Below are 20435 nucleotides of genomic sequence, written 5' to 3' on the forward strand. Positions count from 1 at the left end.
GTAAGTAGATATGTACATACAAAAAAAATTTATTGTTTTCGTTGAAGTCTTCGTGAAGTACTTTTATATTTTAGGAACTGCTTCAGCAATGCATCTTAACTTAAAAACTCTTTTGATTTTATTTCGCTCCAAATAAATTAATGACTTTACATGTACACCACATGGACTGAAGAGACTGTGGCCAACATGAGAGGAATTTTGTTTTGACTTAAAAATGTGGCTTTATTATTTGACATAGTCTTTATTGAGAGTAATGCATTTGTTAAGACCGGTTCTCCAGCATTTCGATGCCTTCACAGTAGGCGTTCATTTCTGTTATTGTAACCCCTTTTGGTTTAGTGAAATATGGTGAAATGCGAGGTTGTTTTTGTAAACATAACGGTTACTTATCACTAATTCTAATTCTAATTCTAACTGTAGGTCCAGAAAATATGCTATTTCCACGGGTTCGAACCATATATATTTAGTATGTCGGGCAAAATTTTGGATAAGTAAGCGTTTAATGGTTTAATTTGCTATAATATTCAGAACGAAGTTGCGCAAGAGTCCCGGGAGAACTTGAGCTCTTTGTCCATTATGGGTGGTATGCCAAGTATGTCATTTACTAAGAGGGACTCTGTGAAGGTGTGAATGACGGTCAGTGCTCGTCTGTACACTTTCCTGAAGCCAAAATCATGATCTGCTAGACTTATGTGGTATGTGAAGGTCGGTAGTAACAAATCCTCAAGTCTTTGCTACTGGTGAAATGAGAGTTAACGGCCGATAAGACTCCCCTTATTTTGGAGTTTCGCAGGATTCTGAAGGCAGACCACTTTCAAATTTTCCACACATCGGGCATATGAAAAGTGGTCTTGGACCTAGGTAAGCCTAGATAACTTAACAACAATGTGTTAAAGTATTTTTAGTATTTCTCCTTTCTGATGACTCTCGGAACCTTTTCGTCAGTCAAAGAATTTACATATACATACATGTGATATCTCATACTTTCTACTCTGTAAAAGCCATTTTTTGCAGCCGTCAGGCATCACATCTTATGATCTTGTCGATTTTGCTCGCACTTTTCTTCGGGTCCGAATAGGTATGGCCATCGAACCCGCATATGCGAAAGCGAAGTGTAGTCCATCGCTTAATTCTACATACTGAATGATCCGCCGAAATTCAATGTAATTTATACTTAGCTGATACGTCATAAAACTTTGAAATTTAGGTAAGCTTAGCCTAAGACAAAGAGGGTTTTTTTGTTTATGGCATCTCCCATCCTCACTTCTCGTACTGATGAGAAAAATTCAACTCTCAAAATCAATTGTTGTGTTCTTATTCCGTACATTTAAGTGCTACATCAGACACACATACCATATACAGTGGCACATATACGTATAAACGCACTCTTAGTTTTAATTTTGCTAACTTCTCTCTTTCTTTGCATTGCACTAATTACAAAAAATTCTCTCTCATATTATTTGTTAAACTAACGGAAATTCGTATTGAGTGCAAACCCCCACTTTTGTTGTTGTTGTTATATTTAAATCGTTGCATTTTAAATCAAATAGCAAAAACAGGCACATATTCGTTTAAACGCATCTGATTAGAGAAGCCGACAACGTGTTTGTGATTAAAAATAAAAAAAAGTTTTTTCAATTAAATTGAAGATTGGTAAGTTTTCGTTTATTAAAGTGCAAAAAAGTTGTTAAAATATTTTTTTTTTAAGGTTTTATTAAAATGCCAAAAGGCAGTTACTTAACCGACAGTGAAAAGGTCCAAATCAACCTGTACCACAAAGAAGGTTACTCAAATCGAGAGATTGGGTGAAGAATCGGAAGATCAGAGGCAGTTGCGCGCTCCTTTTTAAAAAAAAGGTGAGAAATATGGCGTAAAAAAGCCCACGAAAGGCAATAAAAAACTAAATTCACGCCAAATAAACCAAATTAGAACGGAAGCCACAAAAAATTTTTTGAACTCCACTCAAATAAAGGAGAAGTTTGATTTACCGGTGACAACAAGGCACATTGCACACATTTTACGCATGTCACCTAACGTAAAATGGAAAAAACCGGTGTGCAAGCCTGTATTGAAGCCGCACCACAAACAAGCTCGGTTAGACTTCGCCAAAGAGTACATGCTGTGGTCAATAGAGTGGGCCAATGTTGTGTTTTCCGATGAAAAAAAGTTCAACCTGGATGGTCCAGACTCGTACAGTTGTTACTGGCATGACTTGCGTAACAATGACGTCCGTATGTCAAAGAGAAACTTTGGTGGTGGCAGCGTTATGGTGTGGGCTGCTTTCTCATCGAGAGGAAAAGCAAAAATTTGCTTTGTGCCGCCCAAAGTGAACTCAAAAATATACACAGAATTGTTGGACGACGCTCTCATTTCATTTTTGGAAGATAAAATGGATGAAGATAGCATTTTTCAACAAGATAACGCTGCCATCCACGTCTCTAAGGAGTCTCTGAAATGGTTTGAAGAGCACAACATCTCTCTTATGAAATGGCCTGCATGCAGTCCCGATTTGAATCCAGTGGAGAACCTTTGGGGGCACATGTCGAAGAAGAATCTACGCGCAAAAAGCTCAAGGACACCTCTTTAAAACAACACTTGAGCTCAAATTGGCTATTAAGGAGGCTTGGGAAGATTTGGACCGGACGCTGCTGCAAAATTTAGTGGACTCGATGCCAAACCGTATTTTTTGAAGTTATAAATAAAAATGGAGGACCAATAAATTATTAAAAATTAAATAAATGTAGCCTTATTAAAAATTAAGTTGATGCGTTTAAACGAATATGTGCCTGTTTTTGCTATTTGATTTAAAATGCAACGATTTAAATATAACAATAACAACAAAAGTGGGGGTTTGCACTCAATACGAATTTCCGTTAGTTTAACAAATAATATGAGAAAGAATTTTTTGTAATTAGTGCAATGCAAAGAAAGAGAGAAGTTAGCAAAATTAAAACTAAGAGTGCGTTTATACGTATATGTGCCACTGTATAAGATTAATTGCAGCGAAATTTAACCAAAATAGAAGCCAAATGCATTTCAATACATGTTGGGAGGTACATAAGTATATACATACTTATGTATGTATACACAAGGATTTATATTTTGCTCGAATTATCCGGTATAATACGACTTTAATTATGCATGTGTTTAAGGAGGCATATATAAGTATGTACATATATGCTTATTTTTGTTAACACCGAGTATAAGATTGAAATATGAAAATGTTTTGTAAACCGAAAACTGGCGCCCACACAGCTTGCACGCTTGAATACGCAAATGTGTGCATAAGTATGTATTGTGACTCAGGTTTTTGTCTCTAAAGCTCATTGCAGAAAGTACGACACATCACATACATATGTATATGTACATATATGAAAGTATGTAAATGGGTGTGTTTTGTGTAGACATATTTCGATTCTGATCTACCTCAACTCACTTTGCAAATACAGTTTTATATTTCCTACTCAGTTTACACAAATCAAGGTGTGTTCATGCATCGTTTCATGAGGAGTATTAGGTTGATCGAATGTTCAAGATTTATGTGAAATAAAATGAAAATACTTACTTCTACATTAGGTTAATGACTCGGAGGATCGGTGCTATTGTTAGAACCGCTCATTGATATTTGCGATTTGATTTTATAACACATAATCGAGGGTATCATGAAATAGTATATACATCAATTGCTTTGGCAACTTTCCTACATCTCAAAGACAATACGAGGTGTGTTCAAAAAGTATCGCGAATTTTGTGTTTTTTCAAAAATTATTTATTTATTCATGAATATCTATTTTGTCCCCTTCAAAGTAATCCCCATGAGATATTATTCACTTGTGCCAACGGTTTTTTCCAATCTTCGTAGCACTTCAAAAAATCTTTTTTTTTATCTTCTTCAGCTCCTCCTTCGATGTCGTCTTTATCTCATCAAGAGAAGAGTAACGTCATCCTTTCATGGGCCTCTTCAGTTTAGGGAACAAGAAAAAGTCACAGGGGGCCAGATCTAGGGAATACGGTGGCTGGTCAAAAAGTCGCGCACAAACAACGATGTGTGAGCAGGGCCGTTATCGTGGTGCAATTTTTTTGATAGGTAAAAATCGAAGACGATCCAAAACACGTGCAAGCAAAGCAGCTGTCAGCAATTAAATGAACATTCAAAATGGCCGAGCTTGTCGGCATAAGTGAGAGATATAAGTACCAACATAACGCCACAAAAAATTCGAAATTCGAATATACGTAACCCTCGAAAATTCAAAATTCACGATACTTTTTGAACACACCTCGTAGATCAACAGGAAGATGGAGTGATGTGTCAGAAGTTCACTCAAGTGAGGAAAGGTCTCATATTGCCACTGACTTGGGAGTGGCCAGAAAGGATCCTTTTACATAGGGTTTAAGAAGCTTACGAATTCCAGTCTTAGACCAAGTATCCTCTGGGTCCAACGCAAAATACAGGTGCTACTTTGAACTGAGTATTTGAGAAGTAAAGTTCTCCCTCAACGAACAAAAACCAATTCTAAAAGTCACTCATCAAACCCGTCCTGCTATATAGTGCAGAGACATGAACGATGACAACATCGACGTTACGAGTTTTCGAGAGAAAGGTTCTCCGAAAGATTTGCGCGTTGGCTACGACGAATATGGCACTCGATGGAATGATGAGAAAACGGAGAGAAGCAGAGGAAGAGGAAAACCTCCACTCGGTTGGAAAGACCAGGTGGAGAAGGACCTGGCTTCCCTTCGAGTCTCCAATTGTGGCCAAGCAGCAGAAAGGAAGAACGACTGGTGGGCTGTTGGTAACTCGGCTATAACCACGTAAGTGGTGTCCACGTCAATCAAGAAGAATAATCAGTTGTTATAGTAGGCACTGTCTGACGTATGTCAGTCTTCTAGTTTTTTAGTTACCAGATCGGAATTTCTTATGAAAATATATTTTTACCATACAAGTGCTAATTATTAATATGAGTCTGCCAAATTTGAAGATTGCAAACCCCAAATGTTGTTTGATGTCAAAACTTTTTAACAGATTAGTTGGTTGGTTTGGCGTTTGAAACATCTTCTGATCGCAAATCGCCTCACTCAAGCCAATGTAAGATTCTTTATGTTCACAAGTACACTTAACAAATCAATGTATTCAATAAAACTCTAAAGGTTTACCACCCTAGCTGTTAAATTTCTTTGTGAAATGTGACCTCGTCCTAGCCTTACACAGCGTTCATAAATCAGTTCCGACTATAGTGGTATTAACAATTGAATCCGCCATTTTTCATGAATCACAACTAAACACTTAAAAAATGCGGAAAGTTTCACAACTTAATTCCAGCTGGATATGCAAGTTTTCCTATCGTTCGCGATTTCCAAGTATTTTTTAACCTTAATCTTCGTTGTTAAGCGCCACTACCTTTCGATGGTATGGAAAGAAGGTGCATTGAAATTCAGTGAAAGTAAACTTTCTGAAAAATGTTGGTTGGCGAAACTCGAATAACAATAGCAATAAGAGATTACAGGAGCTAACAAATATGCACATCGCAATGTTGGAATACAAAATACAATCTGTCGAACTTAATAAATCTGCAATGAAGAGAAATTGGAAGCGCTTCTTCTCATATACAGTATTTCATAGTTTCACAATTATAAGTTTCCATAGTTTCACTCGTCTTGTCGGCCATTCGCCTTTTGACAGCTGAACTACTTAAGGTGCTTGGAGTTTCTTTATTTGACGTCGCGATTCTTCTAATGTTAATTTTAATTCGCAGGAGACACTGAAGGGCATCCCATCTGAATTGTGTTAGCAAGCTCTAGTGGATGATAAGCCAATAAGGCAAAGATTTGTATTAAAATACGTGAAAATGTTAATAGTCGGGCTTAAATTCGATCACTAATACAGTCCTTCCATTCAGAAATGCTCAACATCGTACCATACTTTTTTAAACCCTGTTGCCATTACTGAGATATATTAATCTCTAAGTTGGTAATAATATAGTCAATACTTACATTACTTCTATATAGCTTACATAAGAATTTTGGACTTCTACATAATCATAAAATCTGTTGCTTTAGCTGTAATTATACTCTCGCAACAAAGTTGCTAAGGAGAGTATTATAGTTTTGTTCACATAACGGTTGTTTGTAAGTCCTAAAACTAAAAGAGTCAGATATAGGGTTATATATACCAAAGTGATCAGGGTGACGAGTAGAGTTGAAATCCGAATGTCTGTCTGTCCGTCCGTCCGTCCATGCAAGCTGTAACTTGAGTAAAATTTGAGATGTCATGATGAAACTTGGTACACGTATTTTTTGGCTCTATAAGAAGGTTAAGTTCGAAGATGAGCAAATTGGCGGAAACCGAAATCCTATAAAGTGTCATAACTAAGCCATAAATAAAGATATTAAAGTGAAATTTGGCACAAAGGATCGCATTAGGGAGGGGCATATTTGGACGTAATTTTTTTGGAAAAGTGGGCGTGGCCCCGCCCCCTACTAAGTTTTTTGTACATATCTCCGAAACTACTATAGCTATGTCAACCAAACTCTACAAAGTCGTTTCCTTCAGACATTTCCATATACAGTTCAAAAATGGAAGAAATCGGATAATAACCACGCCCACCTCCCATACAAAGGTTATGTTGAAAATCACTAAAAGTGCGTTAACCGACTAACAAAAAACGTCAGAAACACTAAATTTTACGGAAAAAATGGCAGAAGGAAGCTGCACCCAGGCTTTTTTTTTAAATTGAAAATGGGCGTGGCATTGCCCACTTATGGACCAAAAACCATATCTCAGGAACTACTCTACCGATTTCAATGAAATTTGGTATGTAATATTTTCTTAACACCCTTATGACATGTACGAAATATGGGTGAAATCGGTTAACAACCACGCCTTCTTCCAATATAACGCTATTTTAAATTCCTTCTGATGCCTTCTCTGTATAATATATACATTAGGAACCAATGATGATAGCGGAATAAAACTTTACATAAATACGGTATTTGAGCTGAGGTATTCCTTGTGGAAAAATTGTCGTGATCGGACTATAACTTCACAACTTCAAGGTCCCTGACATCGAACACGAAGAACTCAGTGCCTAACCTAACCTAACCTAATTTTTCACCGAAAATATCGGTAAATCTCTCAGAATTTAATTCTAATTAATTTTACAGCAAAATAAAAAAATATGTAAATGACGGATAATGAAATCTCGATTATCACTTTATCGTGCGAGAGTATAAAATGTTCGGTGACACCCGAACTTTGCCCTTCCTTACTTGTTTTATAATTCATTTATTCATAGTTTGAAAATCTACAGTTATGTAGAATTTAGACTTAGCCTACTGAGGTTTTTTAGTGGTTTGCCTGTACGGTATGTATATTTTTAGCCCGCATCTGGACTAGCGGACGGACAGATATATTTACCTCAGTCATCATCATGAATATATGTGACCTGGTCTACGGAAAGGGGGCTTAGGTGCCAAAAAATCAATTTTCACTTTTTAGTTGATTCGGAGGAAGATGAGATGCTTTTTCACGTGATAGAATCCAAAAAATTCGCACGTTAGCTCCCTTTTCGTAGACCAGGTCACATAGATGTATACTACTGTCCGCAAACAATAGTAAGAATTTTTAATTTAAATTTCGCCAGCAAGTGTTTTTGACTGGTACAAGTTATTCACAGAGGGTCGAGAACATTGACGACGAACCACTTCCAGGACGGCCATCAACATCAACTGATGTTCAACACGTCAATAAAATAAAGGAATTGATTTAGAATCGACGACTAATGATGAGAAATCTTAATGGCATCGTTGGAATATCGAAAGGGTCAGTGAAAACTATTTTTAAAGATCATTTGGCCCTAAGAAAAGTGAAAGCACGATTTGTTCCAAAATCACTATTTTTTTCGAAAAACCGCTTCGCGTTAGCAACTATGAAACAATTCTTTCCGACAATCAGGTTGGCATGAAATGTACTATTATTGGCGATTAGTATGGGATCTATGCTTACGACCCGGAAACAGACGATCAATCAACCGAATAACGTGTTAAAGGTGAGTCAAAGCCGAAAAATCCAGATTATGTTGACAGTTTCCTTCGATTATCAAGATGTGGTGCATTTCGAATTCCTTCCAATCGGCCAAACTCTCAACAAAGAATACGTTTTGAGTGTTATGCGTCATTAACGCGAAGCTATTCCTAAAAAGAGGCCACAACTATGGCCCGACAAGTCTTGGTTTTTACATTACGATAATGAACCGTTGTATACTGCGACGACCGCTCCGGGGAAACCGTTTTAAAGACATTAAGTGCTATTCCGGAAATTAACTTTAATACCTGGAGGATTTGAAAAAACGTTGGCATAAATGTACTGTGCCAAGCGGATTACTTTGAGGGCGAATTTTGCCGACTAAATTATGAACATACTTAGTCTTACTATTTTTGCTCATAGTAGTAAGGTCTAGGATTTTGCTTGAGAAACTTTCAAATACTGTTGTTATTGCAGAGATCCAACTGAACTATTGACTCACAATTAGGCCACAATCTCGATAACTACTAATACCAGTACCTGCAATATTCCAAACCAATAAAGTCAACTTACCAATTAAGAGCGCCCAACTAACGCCGAGCACAATTCTGAGTATCAATTGACACTCCAACTAATGGGTAAAAGTGTAGATAACGGAAATAACAACATCACATGTTAATCTCTTGTTGTGGTACTCACCATGCCAACCGCAACCTGTCGCGCAATATCCAGGAGATCGGCGGTGCTTAAAGGCTGACGGCGTACAGTTCCGCTCAAGCCATCATGGTCGAAATTGTCGGTGGTAGTTGCAGCGCTGGTGACTGTAGTAGTTGTGCTGTTTTCGGTAGGCGACAAAGCCAGCGCCCTGTTGCGTGCCGCAGCACGTGCTTGACGCCTTTGCCACTGACGTTGGCGCAATGCCGCCTCACTCACGATTTCAGGTAGAAACCGAAAATATGATTTATTTTCCACCGCACCGGCCGATTTCCGCGCACTGTCGTTAGCGGCTTGTTGTTGTTGTTGTTGCGCTTTTGCGTGACCCTCATTCAATAAATTTTGCTGGCATTCACAATTTCTCGCATGCGTGTAGTGACCCTCTTTTTGCTGCTGCTCTGTGTGCTCGTTGTCAAACTGTTGCATTGCCGCCTCACTACTCACAGTGGTACCGTTAAGCACTTTCGTGTTTTTTATTGCACACTTGTTACTCTTGCATGAGTTGCAACAGATTTCCTCGTATCCGTACGATTTGTTGTCTGCGGCAATGGAGTGTGGCGACATCAGCGGCGTGGGTGGCGGCGGCGGCGTGCTGTCATTTATGGTGGCGATCGATGTTACCGTAGTCGCCGCGGATATATCATATGTGGGCCGATAGAGGGTTGTTGTTGTTGCTGTTGTAAGACTATTTCGCTGGTGTAGCGCGTTTAGATTTTTATATTTGAACTTGAGTCGCTCAATGATGTTGCTGTCAATGCTGAAAACCTTAGCAACACCGCCACCACCACCACCCTCCTCGGTGCCACAACCGCCGCTTCTGCTGGTGTAGCTACGGTCAATGGAGGTGCGTTGGCTGTTGCTGTTGCTATCGCTACGATTGCGTCTTTGCGTTTGCGAAACGCTGCGGCGCCCACGCCTCTGGTGTTTTTTGACGCCGTTTCGACCCAATCGGCTGCACATCCGATTTATTGAGGCACTGCTGCATTTTACATTCATGTCGTACAAATATTTCCATTCATCTCTGCAACGATAAATGGGCCACACATGATGCGGCCGAATGAAACAATATTAATTCCGAAAAAATCCATGTATACAGTGTGTACAAATGTATGTGCAACGGAAATAGTAAATATTGGCATACCGACCGACGGCACGTGCAAACTAGTGCCTGGTCAAAACGTAAATTCGACATTGTTTTAGCTTCATAAGACTATTCGCCTATTTGAATGAATTTCATCACTTTTTCGCTAGGCTTATTGGTAATTTGTCGTATTAAAAGTAACAGTTATTTAAAATCGACATGAAATTTGAAGCCTTGGTACTGATTTGATTGCTTTTTATACCCTGAACGGGTTTGCCACGATGTTCGTAACAGTCAAAACTGAATTGGTCAGGGTGATGAGATGAGTCGAGCCCGTCCGAACCAGTATGTACGCGAACTAGGCTCTCAGTTTTAAAATATCCGTCAGAAATTAGGCCACGTCCTTTCCTAGCTGCCGTGCTAACTGATTTATCGTGCTTTAAATAGTTTTTAACAGTACCGTTATATGGGGAGTGAGCGGAGTTGTCTTTCGATTTCATCCATTTTCACACTCTCGGTAGGAGTTCTTATATTTGCCCTAGGGGAAACTGGTTTTTGTAGCTTTAGTGGTATAGGATATATAAATTTACTAGAAGGCGGGGCCACGCCCACTTGTGTATCTTGCTCCTGTGATCGCCTGTGCTGAATTACATTTCTACATCTTAATTTAGTGCCTAGATCGGCCACTTTATAGGTTTTCGCTTAAAGCCGTTTTGTAGGCGTGACAGTTGTCCGATTACGCTTCATCAAGGTATCAAGTTATAGCTTATGGGCGGACGGATTCGTTCGGACTCGTCTCGCAACTCTGATCATTTCTATATACATAACCCTATATCTATCTCGCATAGTTTTAGATGATACGGACAACAGTTAGGTGAACAAAACTATTATACTTCGACGGATAAGTATATGTACAATTTAGTAGGCGCTATCTTCTACGCATAATCTTCTTCTCTATCGGATTTATTTGATTATTTTTAAGAACATACAACTTTAAGGTAAGGAAAGGGATCAATGAACTTCTTGAATTGATTCCAAGTTCTTGCGATATAAATGTTTTTTTCTTTACACTCAAAATCAAATTTGGCCGGGACTGATCCATTGAAATTGTGGGCATAAGCCGCAAATGGCTGCCATTTGTTAACGATACAAACTTATTGTCTGGCGATCCTTATATTTAAAAATTAGATGAAGGGTCTATTCGTAATTTATATAATTCATAGGGGCTATATGAGCACGGATTGTGTATGGAATGGTCGTATAAAGCAGGGTCATGCGAATAGCAAAATTAAATAATCCACAAACTGATCTTCGATGACGATTAAATGGAGTTGAATTATTGAATAAAATTTTAGTAAAGTGTAAAGTATTGAGATTGACAAGCTGGACGACACGGGTAATGCTCGAAAATTCTAAAAAATGATGTGGCGACTAACAGAAGGTTTCAAGACCGGAGCATACTCTTGTGGAGCTTCCAGATATAATCTTGTGACGGATGCCTAGAGTAAACTGAAATTATAGAGAGAACACTTCTCCAGCCTGCTGGCTGTCAGTGAAAGCATAACACCAAGCGGTGGTGAACGCGATTCCCCAATCGATGACGATGGAGCAGACGTTCCATTGCCCGACCATGAAGAAGTTCGAATAGCAATTACCGGTCTGAAGAAAAACAAAGCGGTGGGGGCCGATTGATTGCCCGTCGAGCTATTCAAATATGGTGGCGTGGAACTGGTAAGGAACATGCATCAGCTTCTTTATAGAACATGTCGATCGGACGTAAGCATGCCCGACGATTGCTCTGTAAAAGATCGGAGTCCAATTAATTTTATGTATGTATATATAATTTATAGACTGACCTACATATTGGGCATTAAGTTCGTTGGAGTAATAAGAATAATTGTTTGTAGGACTATATGGGAATTTTGATAATTCGTAGATCAATTTCATATATTAAATTATACGTTCCGTTAACTTTGACGAAAGTTAGATATATAGGAGAATATATTGACCCGATTTTATCTATTTTTTACCAATAGTACTTGCTATTAAAAGGGCACAGACTAAAAAAATGCTCCCAAGCTTTCAGCAAGGTTCCACACATACAATCATTAATCGGTTGTCCGAAAATTCTGGTATTATTAGTTATATGGGGTCAGGTGAAGCTTTCGACCAATTTTAGTTATTTTATGCACAAATATACACTGTTATGAGTAAAACATAGTATTCTGTAATTTCATTGACATTGCTCACATACTGGCCGATATATGCGGCATAAAGACATCCGGAAGAGTTTTGCCTGGTCCTAAAGTGACAAATCTTAAAGGCTTTATACGTCCAAAGTTGTATTCCGTTATATTGACTTGGTTTTGATTTGTGCACTGGAAAGTGAAAAAATCAGATGAAATTTAAAATGGTGTTATATGGGAAGAAGGCGTGGACGCGACGAATTTGGTTGAAATGGGACTAGCAGATCCCGAGATATGGTATTTCAACTTAAAGAAGGCGGTGTCGCGCCCTGCAAATGGCACCATAAACAACATAAAAATTATATCCGAATTATTGTTATAATTTTTGTGGAAACCGTATTGATCAGGATTGAAATTTTACACTTCAATCTATCGATTGCTTTCATCTACAGAGAAAGCCGTGAGGAATAAAGAAATGCAAACGTAAACTCTTGGCTTCATGCTAACTGGGTTGCAGAAGCCACAACTTAATTTTCCTGCTATCATTGCGGTCGATTGTGGTGCAACACATTCCTTTATGTGCTGATTTCCACAAGACACGCATTTTCATAATCGCCTGCATAAGACCACTGCATAGGAGTAAACAACAAATATACTAATTGGATAATTAAGTCCATTGTGTTTTTGCGAACATACATACTACGTATACATGTACATATATATGTATATGAGAATAATAAGCTTTATAATTAGGCGTTCGTTAAATGTGTACAAATGTATGTATATACACGTTTATCAAAATTATATAAAATCAGAATACATGAAGTTATGTAATCATTTACATTAAGTATTATGATAAACAAACAGGCAATTCTAATACTAATACTTCGATTATAGTTTGATGCCGAGCTATTTATGCATACGTACTTAGTGGGTTGACACTGGAATAAAAATCATTCACAAAAGGGTTAAGGTCTGTTTTGTTAATATCATGTCCAGACCAAAAATTTGAAGGGAGTAGATTACATTTAAGCCCTTTACTAATCAGCCCGTTCACACTGCCGATGGAAAGATGAAAAAACAGCTATTTTCGCCATTCAAGAATTCACATCGGTTAATATATATTAAAAGAAAATATTGTCATATAGTATTTTGCAATAAAAGCCGTTTTCTTTTGAATATTTTTCATATAATGGAAATAATGGACGCATTTTTCATTTGGGTAATCGATTTTCAGGTGAAATTAGATTAATTGTTTTAAAAAATTTTGTTTGTTTACATTTTTTTCTGTTTGTAGCGTCTAAATCAGCTGTGATAATGTAATAGATTTACAATGCTGATGAGTAGATGACGCAAAATCAGAGTCGCACCGAAAGATTTAGAGTGGATCAGTTTCACATCACTTCGATGAAGTGATTTTGAACTGTCATTTTTGTATGGCGAAATCTTGATAAATTTATAGGACTAGTGGGACAAACTACTCAACAGCCGAAATCGTGTGATTAAGTGTCGGTCTGAACATGGTATAAGTTTGCTTTCAGATAAAGACCGTGTATAACTATGGCATTCGACTAACTTACATCACACATTATGGCAAAAAGTACATGGAAATTGTAAATGCAACCGAAAATATGATCGACTGAAAAAGGCTTCCACGGAGCGGCAATTAAAGTTTAGTACAAGAAAAAATCACACGGAACCAAATCTGGTGAATACGGTTGTTGATTGATGGTATTCATTGCGTTTTTGGGTTTAAATTCGGTCACAATTGTAGCCCGATGTGATGGTACATTATCGTCGGTACAATCAATGAATGTGGGATCGGATCTCGCACGATTGCGCATTTCCAAAAATACTTATTTACGGTATTCGTTTTGAAAAAAAATCAGCTTTATTGGGACGAGTCATCAAGAATGCGTTTCATACCGAAATATCCATCAAAATCATTCGAACGGACTGGCGAGAAATAGCGAGATCTCTTGCCATCTCTCTAACACTTTCCTGACAATTTTTTTTTTATTGTTTAATAATCTCATCAGTTGAAGAGGTCGAAGGTCGTGCAGAATGAGCCAAGTCTTCAACGATCTCTCGACCATCTTTGAAGGCTTTGTACCAATTGTAGGCTTGTTTGTTTCACAAGACTGAATCACCGTAAGCTTTCTCCAACCTTTACAATGATTTCCCATACAAAATTTGCCTAGAAAAACAAAATTTGAGACAATTTTTCGTTCGATATTATCCATTGTAAAAACTGCAGCGCACTGCTGAGATGTATTAACTTAAGCAGTTGCTGTAAGCAAACTGGTTGACAGATCGCGCTCAACTTAACAAACTACATATTTTTAAAATATCATTTACCCGGGGAATTTAATTACGATTTCGGAGTGCTTTTTTCACATGTATGTACATTTGTTACATCGTCAACATGCCACTAAAGAGTTCTAACGACCCCAACAGTTTTTAACACGCAATTTAACGCCATTAATTGAACAGTGCTATTTAGACCATTTTGAATTTTATGTGAGGAATAAAGAGGAAAATGATGTGTAACGTGTGTAAGATTGCTATCAGGTTGGACTAAATTGCAAAAGAAAACAGAAACTTCAAATTTAATAAGGAATATTTATTATCATTTGAAATAATATTGTCTGTCATTTATTTTTTCAATATTATCTCTTTCAAACAGGCCCGTAGCCAGCTTTTCATTTCGGGGGGGGCTGAAGTAAAAACATATATAAACTTTGAATTTTCTGTTTATTAAAAAAAAACAATATAAATTCATATACATATTACTTAAATTATTTGGTAGTTGTAACTTAAATAAGTAATATTTTTCGTTTTCTTCTTGTTTGCCATATCATTAACTACTTCATCTGGATCTATTTTAATATCCCAGTGCACTGCAATAACAGCAAGTGCACTCAGCCGCTCATTGCCCATCACACTGCGTGGTAAAGTTTTTATTATTTTTAAGGTTGAAGAAGTTCTTTCGAAGGAAGCGGTCGTCACTGGAAGAGTTGGTAAAATTGTAAGCAGGTAGTGAATATTTTTAAAATACGTTGCATCACAATGTTGCAGTAATTTCAACACTTCTATGGTTGGATCTATTGTTGATAAGCTGGCACACCACAATCGATACTCTGATTTTAATGCTGTCATTGATATTTGCTCCTCGAAGTAAATAGTTAAATTTTTTAATTCTTCGGCATTATCAATTGCAGCAAAACCTGGGAGTAGAATTTGAAATGACGAGAGTATATCCTCATTCACTAATAAACGTTCTGTCATGTTTTGAATCAGAGCATCAACGCATGGAATAAATATTGTAACTCTGAAGTGGCTTGGTGAAGGGCTTGTGCAAGGTGGATTAGCACGAGTAGTTTGACGCGAAGTCACTCTAGGCACTACAAGATCTGTGTCAAAAAGATCTTTAGACATTTGTGATGCTGTTTGGAAAATATCGTTGAAAAAACCATCCGCTGTTTCTCTTATCTGGTGCAGAGTTCTTATTAATTCTTTGGCTCGGTTCATTGCTGATACAAAATCCATAGATTTTTCTTGGAGTTGCACAGACAGTGGCAGCGTTAAGCTGAACAATTGCTCACAGACGAATAGACTAAGCAAAAAATCGCTTTTCTCTACCGCTGCTAAGAAGGCTGATGCTTTAGACGAAATGGACCATCGAAATTATTTCCAAACTTAGTACAATGAATTTGAAAAGCTCCACAAAGCTTATAATGCTTTCATGCCTTTCTATAAACCTTGTTTCACAAAGGCGAACAAGTCGTCTTTTTTTGCTTTCTGGTGCGTGCTTCTGTATAACGTCCTGGAAAGTTGTGTTTGCATTTGAATGGTTTCTAAATAAATTTGCTATTTCATTGACAATACCAAGGCAGTTCCGTATTGAAGGTAATGACATAGTATTAGAAAGCGCAAGGTTCAATCGGTGACTAGCGCAATGAACATATCGTGCTTTTGGATACAGTTGTCTTATTCTGGTTTGCACTCCACTTAAATGCCCTGACATGTTTGCTGCTCCGTCATATCCCTGTCCAATCAACTTCACCATATCAAGATGGAGATCTGTACAACGCTTAAGTATGACTTTTGATAAGTTTTCAGTCACCGTCTAGTGTAGTTGCGTAAGACTGTTTTAGGTTTGAGCTGAGTTGTGTATAAGGGTTTCAAAAGTTTCCTTATTTCGGGGGGGGGCTTCAGCCCTCTAGCCCCCCCCCCCCTGGCTACGTGCCTGCTTTCAAATGTTGGCCACGACTACGTCTCAGTTGGTACATCAGTTGAGTACTATTTTCGATGATGTTGTTGTTGTTGTTTTATGATCCTTTCGGGCGCTTCGACTGGTAACTGGCGTGGTGTTTTACGCTTTAGACTTTACGCTTTAAATATCCAAACTGGAAAAAGTCTAACTGAGTCTAACGATCTTGGTGACCAATGACAGGCCCAAAACGTCAAATTATCTGCTCACCGAAGTGTTCTTTCAATAAATTCATTGATTGATGCTGAGTGTCGGAAGTGGCGCCGTCTTGTTGAAACGAAATGTTGCCGAAATCACGAGCTTAAATTTCAGCTATCAAATATCATTTTTGAAGAAATATGGACTGATGATTCCACCGGCCACATCAAACCGATGTTTTTTCTGGATGAAATATCAGCTCTTGAATATATTCAGGGACGAAGAGCACCAAATACGGCAACTTTGCTTGTTCAATGATTTGTAAATTTTATTCAGGGATAAGTCATTCCATGCTGAAATGTCAAACAATAATGAATAAAAGTAGTATGAGAGCTTGACAGGACTAATGCGTGATTTGTCAAAAACAGGCTATTATAAAAAGTAAAACCCTGCTTGGATCACACGTTATAACAAGATACAACTTTGCACGAATAATGCCTTGGAAGTATACCACATTGTGACACATTTTTTTAAGTCGATACTACCTCCTATATACTATCAACATTTCAAAGTTGTAGGTTTACTTTCTTGGAAGAAAAAGTTATTACAAAAGGTAAAAAAATTCCATGTTAATATACCATAAGAACGTTGTGTATTTTTATTTCAATTAAGTAAAATTACACTGGTCTGCAGTGTTCTTGTTGCTATAGTTTTAAGATTTTTGAATATAATTGTGCTTACAGTTCATGAGCCTATCAAGGATTTTGAAAGAATCGCTCACGTTTATTTTTTAACAACATAACATAACTTGTTCAAATCTGTATTTTAATTTGATAAAATAAGTTGGCGTCGATGTCTCACACTCCCACTAAAACCAGTATACTGTACCGATTACTGAGTAATTACAGCATCGCTCTAGAAGACATGCCAATCACTTTTGAAGTTCAAAGAATTCATTGAATAAAGCAGAAATTTTTTTAGACTATAAGTCTAGATATCCCAGGGTTTGAAACACCGAACAGAGTATATTAAATTTGACACGAAATTTGTAACACCGTGAAGAAAATCTCTACGATCTAATGGAATATGAGGTGTGTTCGAAAAGTATCGCCAATTTTGTGTTTTTTCAAAAATTATTTGTTTATTCATGAATATCTATTTTGTCCCCTTCAAAGTAATCCCCATGAGATATTATACACTTGTGCCAACGGTTTTTCCAATCTTCGAAGCACTTCAAAAAATCATTTTTTTTATCTTCTTCAGCTCCTCCTTTGATGCCGTCTTTATCTCGTCAAGAGAAGCGTAACGTCGTCCTTTCATGGGCCTCTTCAGTTTAGGGAACAAGAAAAAGTCAAAGGGGGCCAGATCTGGGGAATACGGTGGCTGCGGCATCATTAGTGTGTTGTTTTTGGCCAAAAAGTCGCGCACAAGCAACGATGTGTGAGCAGGGGCGTTATCGTGGTGCAATTTTTTTGATAGGTAAAAATCGAAGACGATCCAAAACACGTGCAAGCAAAGCAGCTGTCAACAATTAAATGAACATTCAAAATGGCCGAGCTTGTCGGCATAAGTGAGAGATATGAGTACCAACATAACGCCACAAAAAATTCGAAATTCGAATATACGTAACCCGCGAAAATTCAAAATTCGCGATACTTTTTGAACACACCTCGTATATATGTACATACATAAATGATCAGTAGTCGACCCGAGTCGATTTAGGAATGTCTGTTTGTCCGTCTATCCGTCTGTCGGTGGACCAGAGCAGCAAAAGCTATGTTGTGATTTTTCGCTTAAGTCCCCTATTCCCTCTTTGATGCGCTTTAAGTTCTATAAATGACATTTGCAATGAAGTGTACAAATACATAATATACTATATATACATATATATAAAGTAAATGAGTTTTCTGCAAAAGCCAAAAATTTTTTCTGATTTCATTCAGTTTGCTTGTGCAATTCTATAAAAAGATTTTATTGGGAAATATAAAATATCACAATTAAATACAAATTTCATTCACTTTCATACAGTTCAAAAATATATAACAAATAATCCCAATAAAATTTGTACCATCAAACAACGACTGCCATTCACATATAAAAATTCCATAAAAAATTACCTTAAAAAATCCAGCAAATTGCCGAAACTGCAGTATTCCGTCAGCAAGAGCATTTCATTGTAACGCTTTGTGCAATGCCCGATGATGCCAACAATGTTCGGATGCCGCTCCACCGATTTCATTACTTCGATTTCACGCCGAAAAGCGCGCACATCATCGGCCGAAGGACGATCTATTCGCAATTAATAGCAGAAGTTTATATAATTAACGGTTGTGGATACATACTTATGCATATATTTGTGTATAATATTATAACAGCTCTACTGCAAAGTAGCGTACAGCATGAAAATAGCCACAAACTTTGTAAGTGAATATGACACCACTAGTTGGTAGGTGTCGAAATGCCTAACGTCATACCTTTCAACATTTTGACAGCCACTTCGCGCACTCCCGACTTGCCATCGTTGTATATGCCACGCCGCACCAAGCCAAATGCGCCTTCGCCCAGAATTTCGTGCAACGTAATATCGCTGCGGTCGATTTCCATGGCATCGTTGAAAAATATTTTCTCCTCAAGATCCAACTGAAACTGTGTCAGGTCCTCCGGTGAGGTGAGCAAAGTTTTCGCTGGAAAGTCAAATGTCCCCTTTGGATCGATAGGCGCTTTATTTTCAAGGTCCTGAAAAAAGTGAAAAATGAAGCACACACACAGGCATGTAAATAAGTTAATGCAAGCAGCGCAAAACCATTATTATTCAGAAAAATATTTTCATTTAAATTTCAACGCATTATCCTGTATATCGTCACCTAAAATACAAAACAATGTATCATCAAAAAAGTCTAAATTGAGTTTTTTAATGCTTACGATTCAGTACATCATATTACATAAAAGCATATGTGGCATAAAATTTCCACTGCCAAATGTAACCAATATATAACCATTTTATAACCAAAACTGAAATTTTGTTTCAACATGAGTTGTTCCATTATATCGTTTCTCCTTCGCCTGTAAACTTATGTAAACTGATGTTACGTTATTTTGCATTTTAGATGACGAATTGTATGTGTGAGTATAGCGCTCGTATGTGTTGGTAGGCCTCTTAAAATTCGTTGAAGTGCATATAAAAATTAACTTGAGATTACTTGTGCGGCACTTGAGGCAAATTGCTTGTTACATGAAGAAGGGGCACGTCCACTTATTCGTTTCGTATTTCAGGCCAATGAAGTAGTAGGCACCACTCTGCAAGTCAGCGCGCACGTGTGTGTGCGTGCCTATAGTGGGTCAGAATGCGCCATTTGTGGTTAATTAATTGCCAAATGTTGTTAAGCTCAATCATTTGGCAATGCCTGTTGCGTTGGTGGGCATTTAAAGTGTTTCCCCGCAGGCAAGTACGGGCGGGTAGAAAAAGCAACTACAGAACTGAATATCATAAAAATACAATAGACACACGGTGACCTTAATCACCTGTTGTGCAGGTGTAGGAAGCTTCGAAAGAATGACGCTGCATCTTCACGCCAAAAGCGCATATAGTATGAGAGCAGTGGTGTGTTCTCATTATTATTGAATTAATTACTACTCTGTAAATTTGTACCAAAAATACAATACTAAAGCATATCTAAATATATCTCTCTAAATATATAATTCAAGTAATCGGATACTGAGAGGTTTTGGATATTTGTTATATTGACAGGGATTAATGTGGAAGTACTCAAATAAAATTTCTCTAATTATGGTTGGATCATATTGCAATAAATATAATAAAAATATTTTCAATTTCCAAATAACTTTGAGAAGTTTTCTTATAACATTTTTAAGAGGGCTACGGGTATACTTATTAGTTTTAATTACCTATTGGTTATTTGTAAGTACATACAAGTATATAAAACGGATGATCCAAGTAGAAGTACTTTTTCCAATAGCTTTTTTGCCATATCACGCGTGAGTCATGTTGCTTTTGTTCAGTAT

The 20435-nt window shown here is 37.5% G+C and overlaps 1 protein-coding gene across 1 annotated transcript in view; it reads right to left on the minus strand.

Moving 5' to 3' along the window:
* The window catches only part of LOC105223050 (tyrosine-protein kinase receptor torso), a 118970-nt gene that overhangs the window by 23643 nt on the left and 74892 nt on the right, over positions 1-20435 (minus strand). Inside the window, exons 10-12 of the mRNA XM_011200650.4 lie at positions 18887-19148; positions 18530-18701; positions 8720-9755 (exon numbers count right to left, since the gene is read on the minus strand). Coding sequence (XP_011198952.3) covers positions 8720-9755; positions 18530-18701; positions 18887-19148 — 1470 coding nt within the window. The remainder of the gene's footprint in view (positions 1-8719; positions 9756-18529; positions 18702-18886; positions 19149-20435) is intronic.

This window comes from Bactrocera dorsalis, chromosome 3, assembly GCF_023373825.1.
Source record: "Bactrocera dorsalis isolate Fly_Bdor chromosome 3, ASM2337382v1, whole genome shotgun sequence".
NCBI classification, from domain to species: domain Eukaryota; kingdom Metazoa; phylum Arthropoda; class Insecta; order Diptera; family Tephritidae; genus Bactrocera; species Bactrocera dorsalis.